The following is a 15,773-nucleotide window of genomic DNA, read 5'->3' on the forward strand; positions in this document are numbered from 1 at the left end:
GGAGGCTCAGCTGAGTCTGGGAGAGGCAGCTAGGTCTAAGGACCACTTGGATTCCCTCACTGCACGCAGCCCACTGGGCCGTCTTGACTTCCTGCCAACGTGGGGATGACAAAGGGAAGTCTGGCTCCTGGGGGCCACCCATTTCCTCTCATTACCTTTGTCCTGCTTTGGAACTACCAATGCTTGGTCCAGCATTAGCTTAAGTGGTCTTCATGGCTGTCTTGGGCGGGGAGGCATAACCGTGATCCCGTTTTACTGGTGACCAGGGGCTCTAGGGGAGGTGGCCTGGCCAGCTCACTTGCAGCAAAGGCTGAGCAGCGCCAGCACCCAGGTTTTCGGAACACCCAAAGTTTGGGCTTCACGTGCAGAGGGAGCCGTGTGTCCTGAGACACGCATGGGCACGGAGTGTACGTGCAGGAGAGTGTGGTGGGGCTGGTGTTCGGGAGGGAGGGAGTCATCGGATGGATGTAGAAATGGTGAGTGAGTAGTGGACTGAGTTAGCGAGACTTAGAATTTGACCTTGTAGACGTGGTGACTATTGTTGAAAAGCAGGGTATTTGCAAAGACTTGATTCATCCACAAAATATTTACTGAGCCAGCACCTTCTCTGTGCTGTGCACACCGTTCTTGCCCCTGTCCCTGGGAGGACAGCTGGCTAATTTAATAAGGAATTAACAGTCAGATGTGACAAGTGCGGTGATGAGGAACACAGAAAGGATGAAGTTGTCACCCAGAGGGCAGAGTGGGAGGACAGTGTTTCAGAGGGTGGTTGGGCATATTCATCAAGTAAATATGGGTGAAAGAAGGGCCTTTATAAGTTAGCTAAGAGTACTAAATATATGTAAGTAATAATAGGTCTTTTTTTTTTCCCCGATGGCACTTAAAGAATCTAATTTGTGAGGCCCCGATGAAAGTCTCTATAAAGCTTCCTTTGTGCTTTCAGTACCATAAGAACTGATGGAGGGAGGGGTGGGGGTGGACCACCTCTATGGGAAATCCCTTGTCTGTTTTAGAAGCCAAGTTTGGGTCTGATTTTAGCAGATGAGCTGCCCTGTGCCCTCAGAAGCCTTTGCTCAGCCAGGCCATCTCTGGTCCTTTCAGGCCCGGCTCCTGGCCCTGCTCCTGTAGTAGGTTTCTAACCAGCGTCCCAAAGAGTGCATATATGTTCTAGGATGCTCTGGACCCATTTCTGGGAGATGCAAACAAGAAAGCCATGCCTTGTATGCCTGGTGGACACTCAGCAAATACCTGTGGACCTCCAGGTGGGGCGCTCTGAAGGGGCAGCCCGCCTTGCCTGCCCTCCCACCAGAGTTCTGCAGGCTGCAGACAGATCTGCCGGGCAGGGCTGCATCGAGCCCCAAAGCAGCCCATCGTTGGTGTACACTTGGCTTACTTCTTCAGCCCCTCTGCCTCGGGCTCTGTTCCAGAGGCTGCTGGGCAGGCTGAGGGTGTGACATGTCTTTCAGGGGCTGATAACCTGTGATCACAGAATTCGATTCAACCAGACCAGCTGTGTTTGGTTCCTTAGGGACACTAGGTACTGGTACCAGAACTATTGCCTTTCCTGCCCAAGAGACAGACTGACATGTACACACACAAATACATGTACACACACACATAGTATCCATGACCAATTCATCCTCTTGTTGGGGTGGTCACATTTCTGTAAAATGACCATTCTAGTTCCCCGACATCAACACCACTCCCTCGTGTTTGCTCACAACCCAGGGAGGGACTGGGAGTGGGGTGGGTGGGAGCTGAGAGAGTTACTTCTCTCTCAAACCTTCATTGTGCACCTGCTGGGTGCCTGGCCTAATCCTGGACATGCTGTCTTGTGGCTGGAGCTTGAAGAGCTGGGGAAACCATGGGAGGCTTTCTCCTAGCACAAGGAGCCTTCACAGGAGGAGGGGGCACGGGCAACCCACGATCAGCGGGCCAGGGCAGCAGAGGGCTTGGGTAGAAGGGACTGAGCTGTGCGGGCTCACTCCTCCATGTAGTTTCACAGTCCACCCACCTTAGCCTGTCATCGCATCAATGAGGCATCCAGGGCCCGAGAAGGAGGGGTTGACCTCTTCTTGTTCGCCTGCTGGGTTTTGTTGAGGCCGAGCCGTAGCACCCTTTTGTGTCAGAGTTTGGTAGAGGGGAAGAAATGTGGACTTTGAAGTCAAGGAGGCCTAAGTTCAAATCCCAGAACTGCCACTTCCTGGCCTGATTGTAACCGTGGGCAGGTCAGCTCCTGGAGCTTCCTTTTTCTCTGACACGGGGTGATAATACCAGCCGCCCCCAGGACTGTTGAGAGGATCAGAGATGAGTACTAAGGGCCAGGCACTGGGAGCCACCTGTTACTGTCAGCTGTTGCTTGTCCTGTCACTGCCGTGGACAGCGCAGGGACAGGGGCTTTGGCCAGAGCACATCACCTCTGGAGCAATAGAGCCCTCGCTGTGAGGGGGACGGACACACAAATGACTTTCTCTGACCTCCCTGGTGCCCTGGAGGGCTAAGACACAGGCTCATCGTTGCAGCCCAGCACCTACCTGGTGGATAGGTGTAGGTTTCTCTCACCTTCGTATGTACTCAGTTACTGGTGACCAGGCCCGGCAGGTGCCTGGGAGCCGGTTGCCAGAGGCCTCCAGCCAAGGTTCTGTGCCTTCTACATCTTTGGCAACACTGGTGCCTTGAGTGGGAGGCAGGCTGGCACCTGGATTTCAGACAGGAGAGCAGCTACACTGTCCCCCATCTGATAGCTGGGTGTGGAGGGCTGCCCGAGTGGACAGCGGCTCTAAGTGCCCAGCTTCTTGTGGCATTGTTTGGTCCCATTTCCTTTGCATTGTGACCTACATCATTCTTTATTTGCTAAACCCTCTGAGCAGGCAGCAGTAATAAATCAATTAATGACTCCGATGGATCGTTTAATGGCTGACAAACTAACACTAAAGCCAACAGCTTGCATCTCTCCAGCAGTACCAAAGGACGCTGGCTGACTGGGGTGGGGACAAAACAGAGACTGTTAGCTAAATTAGCTCAATTAGTGCATGCTTTAAAGGCTTAGGTGGCATCTGCTCGGCTCCGAGCCTGTGCGCCCGACCCTGCAGACCACGGCGGTAGGCTGCTAGCGGCTTCCTGGCCCATCGAGGGAGCTCTGGGATTCCCGGACCTGTCATCTGCACGGCCCTCCCCGGCCGAGTGTGAACCTCCCCGCTCTGATCCCAGGGGACTCTGGTGAACCTTTCAGCCTATGCACGTCCTGCCATGGCAGAGGATGAGCCGAGGGCAAGTGACTCTTTTCTCACTCACTCGGGTGCCTGCTGAGCAAAGTGTTCACTCCCATTCTTGAAAGATGTTCTGAGGGCCATGCCTTTGATGATTTCTTTTAAACTCAGAAAAAAAAGTTTCTAGAAGTAGGCAGGTTTTTTTTGTTCCCTGCACACCTCAGTCCTGGCAGGATTAAGTTGTCATTGGAACTAAGCGTGTGTGCGGGTCCACGCCAGGGAATTTTCCACTTTCCAGAAGCAACTGCCAGTGTTCTTGTTAAGGAACTGTCACTGGCCTACTCTGACATGTTTGCAGTTGTATGTAGCACCTTTAAGACAGTGGGGAGGATGTGTGTGTGCGTGTGTGTTGCTAATGGTGTAAACCAGGGCCTGAAGCTCATCTCTCTTTAAGAAGAAGGCCAGCGTCGTCCAAATAGCGTGCTGCTGATCCACTCCGCACTGTTCGTTTGCAGGGGCGCCGCTCACCCTTAATCTCCCCTGTCTTGCGTGTACATGCCTAGGACCAGTGCCCTGTGCCATGTAGCCCAGCTGGAGAGGTGTTTGCACACGGAGGAGGGCGCCCTGGCTGGCATCCAGGGTATAACCAGGTATTAATTACATGGGGCTCCACCTCTTACACAAACAGTGCCCTTTGATCCAGTTCCCAGAAGAAGCCAGATGCTTCCTGGGATGGATGGGCAGGCCCAGGTGATGGTGACCATGGCCTTCTCTGCACAGGGAAGCTAGTTCCTCTTTCTTTTGGAAATGTTCTGTTTGGAATGTGCCTTTTTTTCATTTCTTAGAAAAGAAATTATCTTTCTGGGAGGCGGGGGCTAGGTGGAGGTGGGCAAACGAGGGGAAAATGAGGGACATCTGAATAGTGTCAATGATAAAAAAATAAATAAAAAGAAAGAAATGGTGTTTTTCTAATGGGTAGAGAGAGGCCACTCCTCAGAAGAGTGTCTTCTGTCGAGCCGAGATGGTGTCTTCCAACAGCCCTGCCTCTTATTCCCTGCCCTCCTCTGTGTTCACGGAGTCGTAAAAAGTGTCTGTTGCCTGCCTGGTGCTGTGTCGCTGGCTCTGGGGCTTCTGTTGGCTGAACACCCATCACACTTGCGCCCCTTAACCTGAGAGTCGTATTTAAGTTCCCCGCACCCCTGCATAGGGTAGAGGCTCCTTTCTACAGATGAGGATGAAGTACTCAGAAAGATAAAGTGCGTGCAGAACCCGAGAATCCCAGCTCTTGGAGCAAGGAAGGGCTGGGCCTGCAATCTAGACTTCTCTCCAGGCGGCTGCCTTTGAGCGTCAGTTTCAAAACATAGACCAGAGAAGCCGGTCACAGCTAAGAACCAGGCACCAGTTTTAGAGGCTATCTGGACTTGACATCCAGTTCTACCCATTCCCAGCTGTGTGACCTTGGACAAGTCCCTTGACATCTCGGAGCCTCCATTTTCTCATCTGTAGTTCCTACTGGGTTTGGGGATGGACTGGGGGCAGAAATGGGGTAAACCTCACTACGATGAGCTAGGCTATAGCTGGGTGAGCAATAGCAGCCTTCTCAGACTCGGTGGGCAGCTCCCCTTCTCTGGAAGAGCCCTCTCTCTGTTTTTTTTTTTTTTTTTTAAGTTTTCACCCGAGGATATTTTTCCATTGATTTTTAGAGAGAGTGGAAGAGCGGGAGGGAGGAAGAGAGAGAGACATTGATGTGAGAGAGAGACATCGATTGGTTGTCCTCCTGTATGATCTCCCCTTGGGCCAGGGATCAAACCTGCAACCCAGGCATGTGCCCTTGACCAGGAATTGAACCCAAGACCCTTTGGTCCCCGGGCCAACGAGACATGGTAACTGCTGAGCCAAATCAGGGCAAGAGCCCCCTCTTGTTGGGGGAGGGGAAACGAGCAAGCGCAGAGCCCACCCTGAAAACCAGAGATGGATGAGCTCTGGCGGGGGCAGGGGCAGGGGCCTGGGGCCTGGGGCCTGGTGGGATTTGTGCTCTGAAGGAGAGGCTGTCAGAAGGCCTGGTTTTCAGGGAGGGTTAAGATGACAGCAGTAATCTCTCCCTCCGTATCATCTCCTGCATCTTCGAGTCCTGCCATCCTTTAAGGCCCTGGCTTGAGTGCCACCTCTTCCATAAACCCTCCCTGATCCCCCTAATCCCCACCTTGCAGCGCCCGCCCAGAGCACCTTTCCGCCTCCCTCAGTTCTCTGTCACCGAGACTCATTTCACCCTCCAGACCTTGAGGGCAGAGCCCTGCGTCTGCCATCCCCCGTCCCGGTGGGCACATCTGGGCAGCCCCAGGAACCAGTGTTTGCTGAATGCACCCAGTGTGTATAAAGTCCTCCCAACCTGTGTAAGCTCCCACCTACCTTGTTTCTCCTTCTCTTCCCAGGGTAATTTGCCAGTTAGGTCCAACAGACTCCTCAGCAGGATCTTGTGTGTGCGCGCGCACCCCCCCCCCCCCTTCCTTAGTGAAAGCCAACTCAGTGAAATATTTGCCATGAGGACCAGAGTTAGGAGGAGGTCAGTCTACTTGGGGAAGAGCAAGACATAGATGATGCCAAACGCAGAGAATGCGCTGTGCTACCTTATATCTGCAGTGACCTGTGCATTGTTTCTTCTCATTGTGTCAGAAAGCACACAGAACTCTGGGAACTGCAAGGTTGGGGTTGGGGGAGACATCATTATTTTGGCTTTTTAAAAAAATCCTCACCTGAGGATATTTTTCTATTTATCTTCAGATAGAGTGGGAAGGAGAGAGAGGGAGAGAAAGGGAGAGAGAGAAACATCGGCATGAGAGAGGCACATCAACTGGTTGCCTCCCGCATGACCCCAACCAGGGCTGGGGATGAACCGAAACTGAGGTACGTGCCCTTGACCAGAATCGAACCTGAGACTCATTGTCCGCGGGCCAACGCTCTGCCACTGAGCCAAACCGGACAGAGCTATTTTGGCTTTTAAAAAAAAAGTTTTCATTGATTTTTTTTTTTTTTTCAGATAAGAATGGGGGGAGAGAGAGAGAAACATCTATCGTCTGCCTCCAGCACACCCCCTACTGGGGGTTGAGCCCACAATCTGGGCATGTGCCTTGACCAGGAATTGAACCAAGACCTCTCAGTCCATGGGACGAGGCTCAATCCACTGAGCCACACCGGCCTGGCTATTTTGGCTTCTTAAACCCAAGGTGGGAGGTGGAGGGTCAGAGACAAAGTGAGAGTCACTTGGTATATAATGCACTTCCCTTGTCCTCTCTCCCGGTCTCTGGGATCAGTTGCTCCTCTTTGCGTTCCCTCTGCGTTCTGCATTCACCCTCTCGCCCCAGGAGACAGGCGTGAGATGGGACTTGATGGAGGGAGGACACTCTGGTGTCAAGACAGCCCTCACTTGGGCCAATAGCCTGGTAGGTTGGGGCTTTTTTTGCCTTTACATGGCCCTTTTTCAGGCGGCTTGGCTAAGAGCTCAGTGTGGTGCCCGCTGTTTTCCTGGAATAGCAGGATCTCAGCTGCCTGGTTAAGAGCTGAGCAGAGGCCCAGGGGCAGGAAGACTTGTCCAAGTCACACGGCAGGTGGGTTCCAGCCAGAGTGATACCCTGACCCTCAGTGTAGGGCTCTTCTCTCATGTAATCCCCAGGAGACACCAGGCAGTACTAGGTATTGTGACTGCCCTTTGGCAGAGAGGAAACAGGCTGAGACAGCATGGCTCTGATTGGCAGAGTGGAGATCAAGCCCGCGTACTTGGTTTGATTCATTATGTGGTTTTGCCATGTCCCGACCTTGAGCCACCCCAGGGCGGCATAGCCAGCCCACCACTCCCCCAGGTCCCTCACTCTACAGCTCTGATCTGGGCTGGAGCATCTGCTGCTGGACCCAGCCGTCCCTTGGCTCTGGGAGAGCATGTCCTCCTTCGACGTGACAGCCCCCCAGCTATTTGGAGGCAGGGATCCTGTGTCACTCACTCCTGGTTGTCGTCTGAACCTATTTTTAACACCAGCTGGTTCTGTCTCTTCACGTAGCAATAGCTCTGTGTCTTCTCCACGCAGCAGAATTGGAGCCCCTGTTCTCCAGAACAGAGTCTCTTCTGTGGGCTGTGCATAAAACCCAGAGGCCTCTCCCGGTACCTTTCCTTCTTTAGACCCCACTTTCTCGGTCTTGGCCTTTCTGTCTGGGCGATGCCATTCCCTCAGCAACATCTCCAGTCTGTCGGTGCTGCTGAAATTCCCCCTGGGAACCCTGGCCCAGAGGGACCCAGGTTGCTCCAGTGTTGTGCCCTGATGCTGAGACCTCGGGATGGGAACATCACCCAAGGCCTTCATTTCTTGTCCTCCTCATACCATCAGTGCAGGGTGACTGTTGGCATACAGCCAGCCCATGTACCCCAGCGTCCCGGGTACTTGGCCTGTGTTGAGTTTCGTCAAGGAGGGCCCCACTGGTGGTTTCACATGTGGGCCCCGTGCTGGTACACGCCAAGGCCTGAGTATTGGGGCGGGGCGCGGAGGGAGGGGAGTTACAGAACAGAGTTCCATTTTGTAGCCTTGTGAATCAGTTGGGAGGGCTGGCCGACCTGGCAGGAGTCCTGAGGTTCACTCTGAGCATTTGTCATTATTTTGTTTTCCAGGAGCTTCATGTGCATAGAGTCATGTTTAAGATACAGTAAAAATGGGTGGGGGATCTCACGCTAGTTTGTGAGTAAGGACAACTGGGGTTCTCGGGGTGAGGCTGAAGATAATACCTTGTAGGGAACGTCCCCTGGACCTTCCCTTCTTGGCAGACACACGAATGCTTGTCACCTACTGGGAGCTTGTCTCTCGGTTCCTGCCCAGGGGATCCTTGCACGGAGTGGAAGGGCCCAGCACCACGTCGGGCCTTGCCAAGTCTGTTCTCGGAGCCTTGGGAGCGCTGGTGTTGGAAGGTTTGTCAGTGATGCATCGGGCTGCTTGGTGCTGGGTAAGGCGTGTTCTCAGAGGCCACCCTTCTGCTCAGAACTCTTCCCTGTTGCCTGGAGCAGAAGGTCCAAACCCCACAGCACAGATTTCGAGGCTCCGCACAGTCGCTCAGGTCCCAGGCCCTGGGCTTGAACCCTGCTTCTCCACTAGGGGGGCGGGAGAGAAGAGCACGCTCGCTCCGGGGCAGGGAAGTGGCAGCCTCCCCCGCTGCTGGAAACCAGGTGGACAGCGGGGGTGCCTGTGGCTGGAGTGGCGCCCGTGCAACCGGCCGCACGTGTTTAGAGCACATGAAGAGGGCCTGGTGGTGGGGAGCCGCCCTGGGGTCCTGAAGGAAAACCTCTTCAGGGAGACGGTTGTGGGACCCGCCCTCCCGGGAAGGCTCTCTGGCTGTGAGCTAAACCGAGTCCTTTCAGAGCGTCCGGCGGTTGTCTGAAGGCGCCTGGGCTTCCCCAGTGCACTGAGCCCGGAGGCTCAGAGCAGGCAGCGGACTGGAGTGGCCACGCCACTCTGCAAGGCCTGTTTTCTATTTAGAAAGAATTTCAAGTTAGTTTTGTAAAAAAAAAAAAAAAATGCACGAGTTACCAAACTGCATGCCTGATTTGATTCTGCCTCTTTAAAAGGTCCGTGTATCGCCCAGCCGGTGTGGCTCGGTGGATTGAGCATTGTCCCATGGACTGGGAGGTCCTGGTGTGATTCCTGGTCAGGGCACATGTCTAGGTTGTGGGCTCGATCCTCAGTGTGGGGTATGCAGGAAGCAGCCGATCGATCTTTCTCTCTCATATCCATGTTTTTATTTCTCTCACCTTTCCTCTCTCTCTTAAAAATCAATAAAAACATTTTTTTAATCCTCACCCGAGGACATTTTTGCATTTATCTTCAGATAGAGCAGGAGGGAGAGAGGGAGAGAGAGAGAGAGAGAGAGAGAGAGAGAGAGAGAGAGAGAGAGAGAAACATCGATGTGAGAGAGACACATCGACTGGTCACCCGGGGACAAACTGCAACCGAGGTACGTGCCCTTAGCGGGAACTGAACCTGGGACTCTCTGGTCCACGGGCCAACGCTCCAACCACTGAGTCAAACCAGCCAGGGCAATAAAAACATTTTTAAAAAATTAATAAAGTGCCTGTGTATGTATGCATATAAGGATAAATGTTGGCGAGGAGGACCTGGGGTGGGGGGCACCCAAAAGTCATTGACGTTATCTGCAGGCTCCGATAACCAATAGGTTTATAGGTGGTTTTTGGTCATTGCTCTGTAAGTGTCCTATAATGCAGAGGAGAGTTCAAGTGCAGGGTCCTCTGGAACAAAGACTGTCCTCCTGTTCATACAGGAGCTGCTGCCTCCAGTCGCTGCCCCCTGGGTGTGTGGACTGGGCTGAGGAGAGCAGCTTAGAAGAAGGGCCCTTGACATCATCTTCTCTGACTCCTCCATTGGACATGTGGGGAAACTGAGGCCCACAGTGCGAAAGGAGTTGTCCATGGGGCCCCAGGTGAGGGGACGTCTCTGGCTTCTGAGTCCAGCACTCTTTCCTCTCCTGCTCCAGGGGGGGACTTCTATCCCGTGCACCTACCGCAGCCCTGGCCTGCCATAGGCCTCATAAATGTCAGGGGGTTTCAGTTTGGGTTTTGTGTTTTTAGAGAAAACTCACATGAGACGCTTTGCTGAGTGCCTTAATGGAACTCTAACTCAAAGTTAAACCACAGGGAGAGGCCGATTCCTAGCACTGTGGAAAGGCCTGGCTCCAGATGGCCAGGTCTGAGCAGGCCTTTGAATAATAAACATCATGATCATTTATTGAACACCTGCTGTATGCCTTGCACTGGGCTGGGTCTTGGAGATAGGGAACAGCCCTTGCTGTTGAAGTAGGGGTGGGGCAGTGCCATATTGATAGATGTGTCTAATTGGGGGGTCCTTAGATTGGATTTTGTGAGAAGTGATTTTTGCTTAACCCTTTGTCACCCTATAACACCTGTTGCTGCTTTTCATTTTTTCTTCATGATTTCCTGTCCTTTGGAAAGTTTTCCATTACTTACACACTTTTCACTTCATAATGAAGGAATAGCAATAACTGTCATAATTCAGGACACAGATTTAAGCACTGCAGACTACCTATTTTGCTGCTAGAAGAGACTTTATTATATTTTTTCATTTGTTGATTTTAGAGAGGAAGGGAGGGAGAGAGAGAGAGACATTGATGAGAGAGAACATCGATTGGCCACCTCCTACATCCCCCTCCTCTCTGGGGATTTGGTTCACAACCTGACCAGGAATCGAACTGGCGACCTCTTGGTGCATGGGTCGACACTCAACCACTGAGCCACAAGAGCCGGGCTAGAGGAGGCTTTAAATGATAAAAGTCATCTCCTCAGCTTCCTGCCACCTTAGTCACTGCTAACATGGCCTTCCTTTTACTGAGGGGCAGCAGAAGTTCACATCCACCTGGATGCCAGAGGATGACACGGTCCATTTACTGGAGCCATGGTCACCCAGCCCTGACATTCAAAGGACTGTGGACCACTCCCCCACCCCTGTTCTTAGAACCACTGACTCATTCCTGATTTGATAGAAAATGAGATCTTGGGGTGAAGGGATAAGTCGTGCTCCCAGGTTCAAGTTTTCATTTAAAAGGTGTGGGTTGCCCTGGCCCATTTGGCTCAGCAGTTAGAGCATCGGCCCACAGACCAGTGAGTTGCGGGCTTGATTCTGGTCAAGGGCGTGTGCCTTGGTTGTGATTTGTCCCTGGCCCCCCGGTTGGGGTCGTGCAGGAGGCAGCCACTCAATGTGTCCCTTTCACATCAATGCCCCCCCCCCCCCTCCTCTCTCTCCCTCCCACTGTATTTGAACAAAAAATGGAGAAATGTCCTCAGGTGCGGATTAAAAATAAATAAATAAATGAAAGATGTGGGTTTTTTAAAAATTAGAAGATATCTTTATGTTATAGTCATAATACTGTATATAAAGAGCTCTTCTGTATCACTAAAGAAAAAAGGGACGCACCCAAATAGCAAAGGGCATGAATGTATTACCATAAAAGTAGATCTACAGATGGCCAGTGTAAACCTTTTCAAAAGTGATCCAGATGATAAGTCAGATACCAAAGAGGTCCCAGTTTGTTACTGGCTGGTTAGCAAACACTAATGTAATACCTATTCATTAAACAGGTTAAATAATGATATAGCTTTATTAATAATAGTTTCAGTTAAAAAATCATGTTTTCTTTGACCACTTAATTAGGGGAGTTCTGTGAGTGCTTGTAACATCATTTAACAAAATAGTGACTAATTTTCTTTTCACTTCGCTGTGTTCTAACATAAGGAAGTGTTTTATACTAAATGATATATGCTAATTTAAAGAATTGAATTGGTGAAGCTTCCCAGAAAGTTCTTGTAAACAAAACATTGTTTCTGGGCTGAGGGCTGAGGAAGAGTAGGTCTGGGGTCTGTGAAGAAGACACGTGGGAAAGGGTTGTCTGGAGCCTACTCTGCACACAGATGTTTGTTTCCTTGTCTGTAAAGTGGGGGTGCTTGTGTCTACCTCAGAAGACCACCTTGGGGTTCCAGGAGAGATGGTGTGAAAGCATCCGGCCTTTGCTGGGCGTCGCCATCCACACCGCCGGGGCTGGGCCTCCATCAGATCCACGCACACCACGGTGGGAGCTCCACCTCCCACCTTCCATCCTCGTCCCCAGAGCAAGTCAGTTTCACTAAGTGGTTTTCATTTTCCCGAATTGATAGCCTGCTCCACCCACCTCGTATCATTGTCGTCGTCTAGTCCACCCACCTGCTTGACTGTGGACTGGAACAGAGACCTGCCTACCTGGTGAAAGGCCATGTCCCGGGAGGGTGCCTCTGGAAAGGTACCAGTTCTCCTTCAGAGTTTTATGTACGGGGGGGGCAAAATAGGGTTAAGTATCCACTTTCATTGGATACTAAAAGATAAATCATAAGTTAGGATACAAAATAATAATAATGATAAGACAAATAATACAATAATAAGTGAATAAATAATAATACAAGAATAAACTTTCACATACTCATAACTGTAAACCTACATTTGCCCACCTGTGTTTAAGACCTTTTTTTTTTTTTTTTTTTTAATCCTCATCCGAGGACATTTTTCCATTTTTTGTACAGACAGAGTGGGAGGGAAAGAGAGGAAGAGAGAGAGAGAGGGAAACATCGATGTGAAAGGGACACATCGAGTGGCTGCCACCCGCACGACCAACCAGGGCCGGGGACAAACTGCAACCGAGGTACGTGCCCCTAGCGGGAACCGAACCTGGGTCTCTCGGGACCGCAGGTGGACGCTCTAACCGCTGAGCCAAACTGGCCAGGGCTAAGACCTTTTTTCTTTGGGGGGAGAGGTGACTCTTATAATTGATCTGAAGTTTGGAGGGATCAGTAAATGAAAATAAGCAAGAAAACTTCTATTAAAGACTTAAAGGTGATAATAAAACACACTGTAAAACTGGTAACTAGAATGGAGTCTTAGAGACGTGGATGGGATAGAATTAAAGTGCTCAGAAACAGACCTTTGTAAGAATTTTGTCCCTGGTTTAAAATGATGGGGGGGAATCGTACTGAGGCAGTGGATCATTTGAGGAATATAATCCATATTCTTGACCAAAATGCGATCCTGAAGGATTAAAGAGTTAAATGTTAAACCGATCTCTGAAAGCACTCGAAGAGAAAACAATGGGGATGTTTACCTCACCCCATCGCTTTTCAAACTTTCCTGCTCCTGCTGCTGGGAGGATTGTTGGCCGTGAATCACTAAGAGTTGCATTTTCACGCTTTTCATGGAACGGCCAACCACAAACAAACAGTGCGGCTAATGGAGAGCCTGGCCTGTCCCCCAGGCGGCCCTCAGCCCAGATAACACGGGGTTGGGTGGCTTCTCCTCCTCCTGGGTGGGACTGTGGGATGTTGACAACATTACAGCCGCGGTTGTGTCACAACAAATTTCAAGCGTGCAATACCTGACTATTTAGTCAGGGGCACTGACCATTTTCCCCTTAGACTGTCTGAAAAATGACAACAGGCAACACAACAATAGCATTCCAGTATGAATAAGTCAGATGAGATGGGGCGTTCAGGGTGGTGTGACCGTAGACCCCGTGTGAATAAATTAAAACTATACCTTTTCCTTTTTTTTTTTTTTCGGTCGGGCTGGCAAAAAAATACATTTTTTTTCCTGGTGTGCCAACAGAATTTTAGTAACTAGTTTATGTGTACCATGATGGAAACAGTTGAAAATTGCTGCACTGCAGGATGGTTGTCAGAATCTCTTGCATGACAGGGAGGCGAGGGCTGCTTCTCTGTAGGCGGAATCATTTTGATGTGTTGGCCTGAGTGGCCAGCCCACCACACCCCATTCTCTGTAGCGAGGTCTGTTCAAACGGGCTGCACGCCCATACTGAGTCCTCCTTGTCTCCAGATGACTGCACTTCCCGGGTTACAAAACACTTAATCCCCTGAGGACCAGGTGCAACGACGGCCACCCCCACTTTTTATAGGGCACTCCTGCAAAAGGCCACCTGGCTGCACCCCCCCCCCCCCCCCGCCGTGCTGGGCCAGGCACTGGGCCTGAACCCAGGTGTATTGGTTCCGGGGTGTCTGTTCACCTTGTGCGTGCCTGTGTGCGTGGAACTCGCACATTGCCTCCTTCCCTTCCACCAGAGCTGGAAGTCCGTTCTGTCCGGTTCCTATTTTCTGGCTGAGGAAGGGAAGAAGTGCCTTCTTCAAGGGTGTGTTCCCGACCCCAGGTGGCTCCCTCTGGTCTCCCCATGCCAGTCAGGCCGCAGGGAGATGAGTAGTGATTCTGTCAAATGCTCAGGTGGGCTTCCTGCAGGAGGAGTGCCTGGGAGCTTTAGAATCGGTGGGGAGGGGCAGGGCCATCGGGCCTGCTTCTCCCTGAGCAGCCTCCCCAGCCTGTGCGAGCACCGGGCACGCTGCACCAGGCACAGGCACGCTGACCACACGAACAGGTGGGACACAGATTGTCTGGAAGGAGGCCAGGCTGAGGCGAGCGGCGTCTGTTCGCCCCTGGGAGGCATTTGTTGAGGCAGATGTACCAGGTAAATGCCAGGATAGCAGCATTTAGAAGGAAAAGTAACGACCCCCTCCCCCGATTGTGCAGGCCACCCCTGTCCTGTAGCACCCAGGACCCTGACGGGACCCAAAAATCACACCTGCACTCCCTCATCCTCTCCAGGGACATTTCCCAGCTGGGCTGTCTGTTTATTCATTAGGTCGTGGATATTTATGGGGTTCTGCTCTGTGCCACAGGCCAGCCTCCTGGGGAGGGACCAACACTCAGGAAGTACCACACTGCCCTGAAGGAACTTCATGAAGCAGTTGAGCTCTCCCATTCCGGAGGAGGGGAATGAGGCCCGGAGTCCTCACTGCCTAGGGAGTGACACCTGGAAAGCAGTGTTGAGGAGGGTCTGTGGAGGATGTAGGCAGACAAGGAAGGGGGGGGCAGGAGTTGGAACTCTGTCTCACTGTGGGTGCAGCCTCTAACACCTCACCTTCTTGTCTCCACAGAGTGCAGCAGCCGCCCCGAGCCCAGTGCTTGGCAACATTCCCCCCAACGATGGGATGCCCGGAGGCCCCATCCCGCCGGGTTTCTTCCAGGTACGTGCTGGGCCCTGGTCGGTCCTGTGCTCCTGTCACTCCAGGCCAGTCTCTGGCAGGCGGGAGGGAGGGAGAGAGGAGTAAGTAGTAGCTCAGTTTGCCATGGTCTAAATACCGTTGCTTTATGCTGGTTCGAGCCGAGCCCTTCCCTTCCCGTCCCTTTCTCCACCCCTTCTAAACACGAGGAGGGGAGAAGAGAGAGAGCGGACACTTCCTGCATGTGCTGGAGTTTGTTTCCTTCACACCGCTTCGCAGGGAGACACGGCCGCCCCGTCAGGCCGCGGTGGGCTTCGTCCAAGTCCGCGCGGAGCTGTCTTTTAACAAAGCCTTTCTTTTTCTTAAACAAGTAAACTGTTCTTTGTTTCTGTTTTGTCGCTGCTGTCGTTGTCATTGTTTACTTTGCCTGTCCAAACTACAAACCTTAGGCGTAATCTAAAAAAAAACAAAAAACCCACCATCCTGGCAGGTCTCAGAATCCTTTCCCTCTGGTTAACCACTTAATTTTTTCCGAGTGTGATCACAGACGGCGTCCCACGAGCATCTGTGCCCGCACTCTGCCCGCCAAAGACAGGAGCAGATCCCACATGGGTTGAGAGCCCGGCCTTTTCCAACAGACACCTTGTTGGGCTCTCAGGGCCTGTGTTGTCAGGGTTGGGTGTGGCTGCCACCCCCTCTGCACCTCCTCCTCCATCTTGCCATCCCCTCTGGGGGGCTCATTCCATTTAAACCGTATTGAGATGGGAAGTGCCATGTAGAGAGGTGTCGGCATGCAGCTCCTGAGTGTAACGTCCCATCGTTTCAACCCTGTCCAGCTGGGCTTGAGAATCTGCCCGAGTTCCCCAGGCCTTATGCAAGGTTAGCACTTGCAGATAAGAATATGGAGTGAGCAGTAGTATGGAAAGAAGGCAGAGATTTCTCTGTGAAGCCCAGGAATTCTAGACTGACCA

General features: G+C 51.9%; 1 protein-coding gene across 5 annotated transcripts in view; it reads left to right on the top strand.

The window, feature by feature from the left end:
• SSBP3 (single stranded DNA binding protein 3) overlaps positions 1–15,773 on the top strand; it is a 159,226-nt gene that overhangs the window by 103,767 nt on the left and 39,686 nt on the right. For 3 of the 5 annotated variants that reach the window (XM_036255323.1, XM_036255324.1, XM_036255325.1), the window contains exon 5: positions 14,737–14,826. In XM_036255323.1, coding sequence (XP_036111216.1) covers positions 14,737–14,826 — 90 coding nt within the window. Of the gene's footprint in view, positions 1–11,941; positions 12,048–14,523; positions 14,635–14,736; positions 14,827–15,773 lie in introns of those variants that run through there. The other 2 variants (XM_036255327.1, XM_036255326.1) reach the window with 2 other exon arrangements.

This window comes from Molossus molossus, unplaced genomic scaffold (genome assembly GCF_014108415.1).
Source record: "Molossus molossus isolate mMolMol1 unplaced genomic scaffold, mMolMol1.p scaffold_m16_p_12, whole genome shotgun sequence".
Classification (NCBI taxonomy): Eukaryota; Metazoa; Chordata; class Mammalia; order Chiroptera; family Molossidae; genus Molossus; species Molossus molossus.